Source organism: Salvia miltiorrhiza, chromosome 5, assembly GCF_028751815.1.
Source record: "Salvia miltiorrhiza cultivar Shanhuang (shh) chromosome 5, IMPLAD_Smil_shh, whole genome shotgun sequence".
NCBI lineage: Eukaryota > Viridiplantae > Streptophyta > Magnoliopsida > Lamiales > Lamiaceae > Salvia > Salvia miltiorrhiza.
In genome coordinates, this window is record NC_080391.1 from 35,500,056 (window position 1) to 35,510,688 (window position 10,633).

Here is a 10,633-nt window from a genome sequence, read left to right on the forward strand (position 1 = left end):
AATAGTTCTCATTTTTTGAATCTTTCGTGTAATTCAATCCTCCACATTTTCGTCCGATTAAACGTTATTTTAGTCTCGAAATACTTTATTTATATCGTTAATTTATTAGAGTATATTATTTTGTTTTATATTTCGCGTGTTGAATCAACGAAAATTCATGCTCCCTTTGTCCCAATAAAAGTGACCACATTTTCACTTTTGTTTGTCCCACTATAAGTGGTCCAAACCCAAAATAGAAATGTTTTGGGCTTAATTAAGTCCATTTAATTTGTTTAATTAGGGTTCCTAATTAAAATCTTCTTCTATGCTTTCTATCTAACCCTAGCCGCACTCAACCCTATTCTCACATTTCTCTCTCGCCTCACTTTATCTGCCGCACAAGAAAAAGTAGAGAATCTATGTTTCTCTATCGTGGACTCTGGAATCCTTGAGGTCCGATGTCTCATCAGGTGTCCTTGATGCTGAGCCACTGTCCTCTCCAAAGCTCTGTGGTTGCAACCACTTTTATGTGCAAACCCTAGCCCAAACGAGATATTCATCGTCCGATGTAGTGATGAAGAAGGAGGTGACCTCCGATTCTTGCATCTCTCTTAGCGGCGTCGACCCTCGATTCTTTGAGGTCTGACATCTCCCAGAGCGGCATCCTCGTCCCTCACCCATTGTGCTCTCGATTTCTGTGTGGCGAAAGCATTGCTTTCCCTGATCTGCCTTCAACAACGACAACTGGACATCGTAGTGGCCTGTGGTGGAGAGTAGTGGAAGTTCAAAAAGGGAATGTCAACGAAAAGGCTGGATTTAATATATACTGTGATTAACCTCCGGTTTATTACCTTCCTTTTGGGGAAGACTCTATGCTAAGCCAAGGCGTAGTGCGCTCTCCGTTAAGATTCTTACACGTGTATTTATTAAAACCAGCTACATTTTAAAAAGTAGCATGAGACTGTTTCCGGTTTCGAAACCTTTTCAACCTTTTTTAAGTTTTCCAATTTTCCCAAATACCAAAATCAGTCTTGTCCTTTCAATATTTTGAAGTCCACTCAAAATTAGACACGTCAACCTGCAATCCGTGCATGTATATTTTTATGGGTTTAACGAAAATTTGGTGAATTTAAAATGTTTGGATTGATTTTTTTTTTTTTGTTGTTCTTGTTCTTTGACATAGCTTGTGAGGAAAGTTTTGTGGCGCACCTTCTTTTTAAATCCTTCTACGAAAGTCTTGCTGTACATTACAAACCTCTTGGCGGAGAAATATTTCCAGCTGCGACTAAGGTTAGTTCCAGGCTGAAATAATTATCGTGTGTTGTATTGTTGTAGTATATTTTCCAATTGCGTTAGTAGGTGTATAATTTTTTTTTTCGTTTAGTCTCTTTTCCGTCTATTTATTTTGAATTTATGTTCGAACCTTCGTTTTAAATTTATATGTCAATTTTAACAGTTAATTAATTTTAAAAAATAAAGTATATTTTGTGGAGAGGAATTAGCATAGGTTTGGGAGATCATACGCTTTATGTTGACATTCTTGTTTTATAATTTGTTTTTAGACCCTTTTCGTGAATGTGTGTTAAAATATATTTCGAAACCAGTAGGTTTTTTGGTGCTTTGGCCTTATTATTTTTTTTATTTGTTGCGCAGCAAATTTATTGGTGATATTTCAAAATTCGATGAATTTCGATTTGAACGTTGAGTGTGGAAGTTTCAACGATAATGAGAGCCGTGGCAATGTTAGCTTCCGGGGGAGCGGCAATATTTTCTCGGATGATGAAACTGAGCTATCACGCTGCAATGTTGAATCTGAACTGCATGGCAGTAGTAGAGAAACAGCGAATGATGGAGATGACGCTCTAGAGGAGCAATGTGACTCAACCTAAAACACCTCTAGATTGACTTGCAATAGGACAAGGACACTCTAGCAATGGTAAGTTGACCCAAAGTCATCTCTCAAGGAAGATCTTAAAGGACTTCTAATTGTATCACAAGAAAGCAGTAAAGATTGTCGTTTGAAAGCAGTAAATTAAACTAAAGCTTGTAATTAAACTTAACTTGAAACTTAAACTAAAGAATTATCTAGGCGAAACTAAAATACTTAAGCATAAATAACTTTAAAGTAAAGTAAATTAAAGTAAAATACTTAAAGTAAAATACTTAAGCATAAATAACTTTAAAGTAAAGTAAATTAAAGTAAAATGCTTAAGTAAAATACTTAAGCATAAAATACTTAAACTAAATTAAAGAAAAGGCTACTCGAAATTAAACGCTATCACTACAAGAAAAATAGGTTCTTGTGACGACAATCTTAGTGACGATAAAAATTTTGTCACTACAAACAGCTGTATTGTGACACCAATTTTTATCGTCACAAAATACCGTAACAGTGACAAATTTTATTGTTGTCAATAGTTATTGTCACTATATGATAGTGACGACCATAATTTTATCACTATAAATATTTATGTAGCGACAATAAATGTTGTCGTCACAAAAATGTGTTACTGTGACATAATTTTTTTTTGTCAGTATTTTGCGTCACTATACGTTTGTGACGATCATGCCGTTGTCACTACAAGCATATATGTTGTGAGGCTATTTCTTTTTGTCACAAAAAAATATAATAGTGACAAGTTTTGTTGTTGTCAATATTTTTTGTCACTAAAACTTAGTGACGATCTTATTTGTGTCACTATAACCATATATGTATAGTGACGATCTTATTTATGTTACTATAACCATATATGTATAGTGACGATTATTTATCACGTCACAATAAAATAAATTAGTGATAAAATATATTATTGTCAATATTTATCGTGACTATATCTCAGTGACGATTATGATGTTGTCACTAAACACACATATATATAGTGACAATATTTTCGTCCGACACAAAAACTATATATTAGCGACACATTTTTTTGTTGTCAATATTTTTCGTCACTATATGTTGTGACAAAAAAAATTTTGTCACTCCAAACATCTCTATATTATAATAATATTTTTCGTCACAAATAATAGATAACAATGATAAATTTTATTATCGCTAAGATGTACGTGTCACTATATGTCAGTGACACTTTAAATTTTTCACTATGAACATCTGTATATAATGTTGATTTTTATTATAATATATATGACACTTTAAATTTTTCACTATTAAGATGTATATATAATTAGGTTGATTTTTATTAAAATTTATATAATACATAATTCCAGCTATATATAACATTTATGCATTCGTTAATTTCGTAAGATTATAGAATTTTATACATGTTACCAATCTAAATAAAATGAGTATTCTATATAATGTTATAATCAACTCCAATAATAATATAAAGTCACTGTAATCAGTCCACGTAACAAGACAAATTAAAATTTAAAGTTAATCAGCATCAAAATCATCTTCACTTTCATGTATACTATCTTCTTGAGTGTTACTAGCATCATCTTCATCATCATCACCACCATCTTCTTCTCCTTCTTTTTCTAGATGTTCATCTTCTTCAGTGTGCTCTTTTCTACATGCATGTTTAATATATTTTCTTTAAAAAATATAAAATATGTAGTGATCCGTGCATAGGGCTATAAACGAGTCAAGCTACTTGTGACTTATTCGACATTCGACTCGATTAATGCTTGATCGATCATTTAACGAGCAACTCGTATAGCTAAATGAGTCAAGCTTGAGCATGACGATACTCGATCGTTAGCTCGTGAGCAAACTCGTTAAGTGATTTATCTTAAAAACAAAATTAAGATACTTCATTTGGATTAAGTATCTAATTATAACATAATTTATTTACAAGAAAATTAGTAAATATATTACATTATTGTGAATAAAATAACTTATATTTGAAAAAATAACTAAAATTCTAAATAGAAAATTAAATTTATAAAGCTCAACTGATAATTAAAGCGAGCAGCTCGATTAGCTAAACGATTCAATCTTGAGCAAGACACTATTCGACTGGACTCAACTCGATTACATCCTTATGATCGTGAGGCACGAGAGGACGTACTAGTACAATGGAAAACCATCAAATTATTTTATAGCACCGTTATCTAAACATCACATATTCACTCGTCTTTTTCTCATTCTCTACATATTTTACGCTTTCAATGTGATTTTTCGTAAATAAATGTGAATATGCATCTTAATTGAAATATAATAAAACGACATTTTATAAGTATTTTTTTTAGGCGATCTTTTATAAGTATCATTTTATAAAGATTCAACTTATTAAATAATTTTATATTAATAACAACTAATTCATTTTAATGCCCTAGTTATCCATTTTACCTTTCCAATATCTTTCCATAGTTTTGTAAAATACTATATATTAATGCCCTACTATATTAAATAAAAATAATTTTTTAGTATAAAAAAGGAATGATCTATATTTTAAAATAATGAATTTTATTTATAATTAGTTAAATAATAATTAAGATATAATTTATAAATATAAAACAATTAAAGATTTTAAATAATTAATTTATATTGTATATCATAGTTGTTTTTAAATCATTTAAATATTAAATAAGATAATTTACATTGCATGTATTATATCTTTAAGTGAAATTAAGATTGATGACTTGACTTTGTTTGCAGAGTTCTCCTCTGATGGGTCCATTTCAAACACGCCATCATGTGATCATAGACTTGAATCAGAATTGCATGCGTCAAGGCTCAATCTTCTTGAGGAAATTGAAAAGAGAAAGATTGCAGAGGAAACTTTTCTTTTGATGCACAGTCAGTGGGAGAAAATTAGGATCCTTATGTCTGAAGCTGGACTTACTTTTCCTGCTCCTCCTGCTATTAGTGATGGCATGCAGCTCGAGGATCAGGAAGTGGATAAAATGTCCCAGGAAGTTGTTGCTGCTAAATTTGTTGCTGAAGCAGTTGGAAGGGGTCTAGCACGCGCTGAGGCTGAAGAAACTGCTTCGGCGATCATTGAATTGAAAGACCTGGAGATCCTCCGGCTACGTGATAGATTGCAGTACTATGAAACTGTTAATCATGAAATGTACCAGAGGAAGCTTGTTGGTAAGCTTTCAAAATTATGCTTTGTAGTTTAAGTTACCATTCTGCAATCATATAAGCCTTAAAATCTCCTGCACATAATATACTTCTTGCTATTTTTTTCTTTACATTGGCATGGTCTCATACTATTTGCAGTCTCCTGTTGATTAGTGGATTCTAGTAAATGAAAAAGATGAAAGGGGGGGGGGGGGAAATATAATTATATCATAATTTAATCAATACTTTGTAGATTTCAAGTTTAAAGATCTTTTGATGATACATTGATACGTCTGATTGGATTGAGTACGAAGAATTTTGATGATGCACTGATTTACTTCCTTTTGATCTCTTATAAGCTTAATATGTTTTTTAGTGGTTCGATTTGTTTGTTTGTTTGTCTCCGTGATTCATGTTGACTTGTGTATTTATTTATTTTCAGTTTCTTTCATCTTCTCCTTATTTCTGTTTGTTTTGGTTAAAGAGATAAGGTATTTCACATTTGCAGACTCTTGCTGACCTCATTAGCGATGGAACTATGACGGATCTAGCATGGGCCAAGCTCCCTGAGAGGACATTGAAGTGATCCTATAGTATGTTAATAATCTTTGAAGGATATTCGAATGGATACTAAGAGAAAGATGTTATCCGGAATGAAGGTATATTCGCTATATGCATGTATTGTTTTCTTTTTCATTCTCTTTGATAAGAATATATATTTAAAATGATAAAATTCTTCATTTTATTACAGCAAAAGTTTAATGTTCAATTTGTATATGGTCTTCAAAATACTACTAATTATCATATAAATGTGATCACATCAATTTGTATGATCTTCAAAATTCCAGTATGTATATGTGATTGATTGTTGAGATGATAGTTCAGAAATGAACGTAATCATGCCTTTTCAAAAATTGTCTTTTAATGTTTAGTATTGTTCCTTTGTAGAAAATCAGCAATAGGAATAAAGAGAATATAGATCAAAGTTACAGATGAATCATGCATGCGGAACAAAATCTATTACACAGTTTTGCTACGAAGAGGTACCTTAATTTACATACTTTTATATTTTAAATGCTTTGAAATACTTGTCATATTAACTAACTTATATATTAGCGTGACAATGGAACTGGAGAGGAGCCTAGTCGCACAACTGCATGGAGATTGAGCCATTATAGTAACACGAAAAAGGACTGGATCGATGAGGCCTCAAAGGAAGTTTATGTAAGTGAATAGTTAATTATTGTGTGTATATGTATTTATGGAAATTATAAATACTAATATAATTTAATTGTTTAAGATGAGCTTATGAAGTTGCAAGCTGAAGACATTGAAGATCCTATGTCAGAAGATGAAGCTTTTGTCAAAGTTCTTGGTGAAGAAAAATCGAGCCGACTTCAAGGATGTGGAGATGGATTGAAGCCACCATCCAAAAGAGGAAAGATGATTAATCTTGATTTGCAAAAAGAGAATGAAGAGTTGAAGAAAAAGAATGAAGAGTTGGCCTCTCGATTTGAGTCTTTAGAAGCTTAAATTAACGTGATCATGTATTTACTTGAATAAGCTTCCGCATCAATTTTACAATTCAATTCTGTTGTTCTTATAAATAAACGTGATCACACTGTTTTAAATAAGCTTCTACATCAATTTCATAATTCATTTATTAGAAATAAACGTGGTCACGCCCCGTTTGTTAAAGAAGCTTCTAATATTAAAATAATACATATAATGACGACGTCAAGAGAATTAATGACAAATCATTTATTGTTATTATACTATTATTGTGACTACTTTTGTAATATATTTTTGTTACTGTTCGCTATTTTATTTACACGCCGCAAGTGTACGGGTGCAATTGTATATAGTGGCAAACAAGGTCGAATCCACAGAGACTAATGGTTATCAATTCCTACTCTTAATTATTTTACTCTATCTGGATGAACAAATTTTAAAGGTTTGATTTTGGAAAACAAATTTAAATTGAAATAAAGAAACACTGAAAAGAAATCAAGCTGTGAAAATGCGAAGTAACAGAAGAAAGAAAGTTTCCCAAGGCAAAGGTTTCAACAGATTCTCCTAACCAACACGTTTGATTCAATTAATGAGATAATTCCTAAGGCAATCTCAAAACTAGTCTATACCCACTCCCGTGGCATACAAACCGTTGATTACATGCAAGGCTACCGTCCCCGGATCACACTTCTAACATGTAACTCCTAAAAGTTCCTAGGATTAACGCCCTCACAATTATTAATTCCCTTTAGAATTAGAATAAATGTGTTCTATGTTCTATGTTCGGGTATTAATTATCATCTCCCGATCTCAAATTAAAACCTATGATAATGCTAAATTGGTGATCAAGCAATAAAGCAAGCAATTAAAACAAGAACAAAGAAAGGAATATAAATCTCAATTAATCAAATCAACAGTCAGAAATTTGAATCATGTTTACTCCCTAAACCCTGGGAAAAAGGGATTTAGCCACACATAGACATATGACTAACAAACACAATCTCAATAAAACAAATAAACATTAAACAATGAAAAACCGTAATGAAGTCGAGATTCTTCAGTCTTGCTCTTACTCCGTGTCTCACAGCTCTCAGGAAAAATTCAGAAAATGATAAAAAGGTGTCTGGGATAAGCTAAAAGATGGTATTTATATGCCCTAGGTCGTCTAACTCGAAAATACTCCAAAAATCGCATTTTAGGTGAAAAAGCGGAAAAATTGGGCAGATTCGGCGCCTCGCGCGGGCTCGTCGCGCGGCCGCATGGCTGGCCCGCGCGAGCTCGCGCGGCCTCCTCGCGCGGTCTTCCAGCGGGTTCTGCATCCTCGCGCGGCCGTGGCATGCGGCCGCATGCCCGGACCGCGCGACTTCCCGGTGCCGTCCTCGCGCACGGCCGCGTGTCCTCCGACACACGGACTTCCCGGCGCCCGTTCTTGCTCATCCGATGCCCGATTTTAGCCCCGTTCGTGCCTATGGACTCGTCACTTCGCGTACTCCACTACGCTTCATCCAAAAGTCACAAATCGAGTCCAATAACCTGTAAAAAACACACGAGCACAGACGAGTAGTCTATTCCACACAAATTTAACAATTCAAACCAAAGACACTCAAGAACTCGATGAAAACACCCAAAAACTATGAATAAACGCGACAAAGGAGATGAAAAATGCATGTAGAACAGTTACTAAATAATTAAGATTTTGTGACAACAATTATAGTTATAATAATATATGTCACTAAAATTAACAAGTATAGTGGCGAAACAAACTAATTTTAGTGATGCAATAGATGTGTCACTACAAATTTAATTTTTGTGACAACAATTTTAATTTTTTTGTGACAAATATCAATTGTAACTATATGACAAAAAATTTAGTGACACTTATATTTTTTCGTCTCTATAATTATATATGTATAGTGACGATTATAACATGTGACTAAATGATTACGATTTAATGACAATACACGCGTGCGACTATATGCTGGTTTATATAGTGACAGTTAAAAATATGTCACTAAATGAGAAAATTATAGTGACGACAAATACATTGTGACTATTGGCTGGACAATTTAGTGTCGTTTGTATCATGTCACTAATTTACATCATTATAGTGACAACAATATCATGTCACTGCAAACAGAAACTATTGTGACAAACTTCAAACGTGGCTACAAATTTCAAAATATAGTGACAAAAATAAAACCGTCACAATTTAATCATATTCAGTGGCAACATCATCCGTGACAATAAATAGATTTGCAGTGACAATATTTTGTCGTCATCACTGTAGCTTTTAGCGACGGTTGATATAGCCGCGACTTACCGACGACCACAAAAGTTGTCACTTGGATGCTTTAGTGACGATTTTGGCACATATAGTGACAAAAATTATCGCCACTAAAAGCATTTTTTTTTGTAGTGTATTACGCTAAGAATTTAAATAACTTTAATTAAAAGCTTCTAATCTAATAAACGAAATTGCATAATTGAAATCAAAACATAATTCAAGTAGAAACTAAGAAATAAACGTAATTAATAAATACCAAAACGTCTCGAGAAGCAAATCTGTCACTTGATTACAACTCTAAACGAAGAACTAACTAAAACTGAATTGAAAACTAACTTAGAATGAAAACTAGAAACTAAAGAACTATGAAAAACGAGAATTAAACTAAAGATTGTTTTGATTGCCTAAGGTTGAAGCTATTCTTGGTCCGAAGGCTAAAAGATTATTTCTCATGATGAACATTAAGCCTTATATATAGACTACCGATCAACCCTAAAAACCCTCAAACCGGCCCAGCCAAACTTGGCTTAAAAGATAAACATCAAGGCAGCGTGCGCGCATAGGGGATTGCACTGGATAACTTGCTTAGCAAGTCTTGGCAGCTCTGGCAAGTCATGGAAGCTCTGGCGAGTTATGGCAGAGCTGGAAGTCAGCTCTGTAGACTCTGGAATATTCAGAGCTAGAACTCGGCTATGGAGTTTTGATCAGTTCTAGAACAGTGTTGGCTCTGGCGAGTAAAGTCAACTATGGAGATTTAGCTCTGCACACATGAATGTCAGCTCTGTCAATGGAAGTCTGGAAAGTCCGCTATGTCGAGATTGGTCAGCTCTGTCAAGTTCAGTCAGCTCTGGCTTGGGATTGTTCGCTCTGGCTCTGGCACGGGAAATCCACTCTGACGAATGGACTTCAGCTCTGTCAGCTCTGGACACCACTTTGAGCCCAAAATAGCCATTTCTGATCCAAAAACTCGAACAAAACATTCTTCCTCCTATTATATCAAAATCTCCTACAAAGCATTAAACAAACCCATAAACGCACCAACTTCCAGAATATTTAACTCAAATATAGTACAATAAAACCCCCAAAATAAGAACAATTAAGCATAAATCAACCCCCCACACTTAGTCTTTTGCATGTCCTCAAGCAAAATCAGTATGAATCTAAGGAAGAGAGCGTTTCACAATGATTATTTCCATCCAAACATTCAACAAGTCAATTCAAAATTTTCCAATCAACACATATCTCTCAGATCATGCAAGTAACTTAAAATTTAAGAAGCAACACAACGGTAAAGCAAATAAATTGATCAGACTCAATTCTCCGCTAGAAGTGAATACCCTAATGTGATCGCCTTTATAATCAGTATCTCCAGTTTTCACACTTTTCCTTTCTCACACTTTGGGTGCTTAATCACTTAGATTTCAACAGTTGAGCCATAATTCGTGAAATAAAATCATTTGGATGTAATCCAAAGTCTTCTCACGTGGTTTCCCATGCTCATAGTTAAACTAGCGGAGCAGAGACTCAGAGCTGTCATTTTCAGAGCTGAACCAGATTTTCAGAGCTGGCCAGATGTTTAGAATTGTCAAACATTTCACAGATAAGGATACGATCGTAGGCAATCACAATGACAACACTCCCTCTAGCATCTACCGGACAAATCACGTTTTACTTACTTACAACCGTGTTGCAACAAAACTCATAATTCTTTGCACAAACAAGAGACATATATCAAAAGCAAAATCAAAATAACCACCATTCAATCACAAACCCGAAATTCTCATCAAAAACCATCTCTTCCACACATTCATAAAAATTAGCAAGCATCC

The 10,633-nt window shown here is 33.8% G+C and overlaps 1 protein-coding gene across 1 annotated transcript; it reads left to right on the forward strand.

The window, feature by feature from the left end:
• Positions 1 to 1,661: 1,661 nt before the first annotated feature.
• Positions 1,662 to 6,683, forward strand: LOC131025852 (uncharacterized). Its single transcript, XM_057955637.1, has 4 exons — positions 1,662 to 1,854; positions 2,515 to 2,532; positions 4,601 to 5,035; positions 6,125 to 6,683. The coding sequence occupies exons 1-4, from the start codon at positions 1,662 to 1,664 to the stop codon at positions 6,127 to 6,129; spliced, it is 651 nt and encodes a 216-aa protein (XP_057811620.1). The 3' UTR covers positions 6,130 to 6,683.
• The last annotated feature ends 3,950 nt before the right edge of the window (positions 6,684 to 10,633 follow it).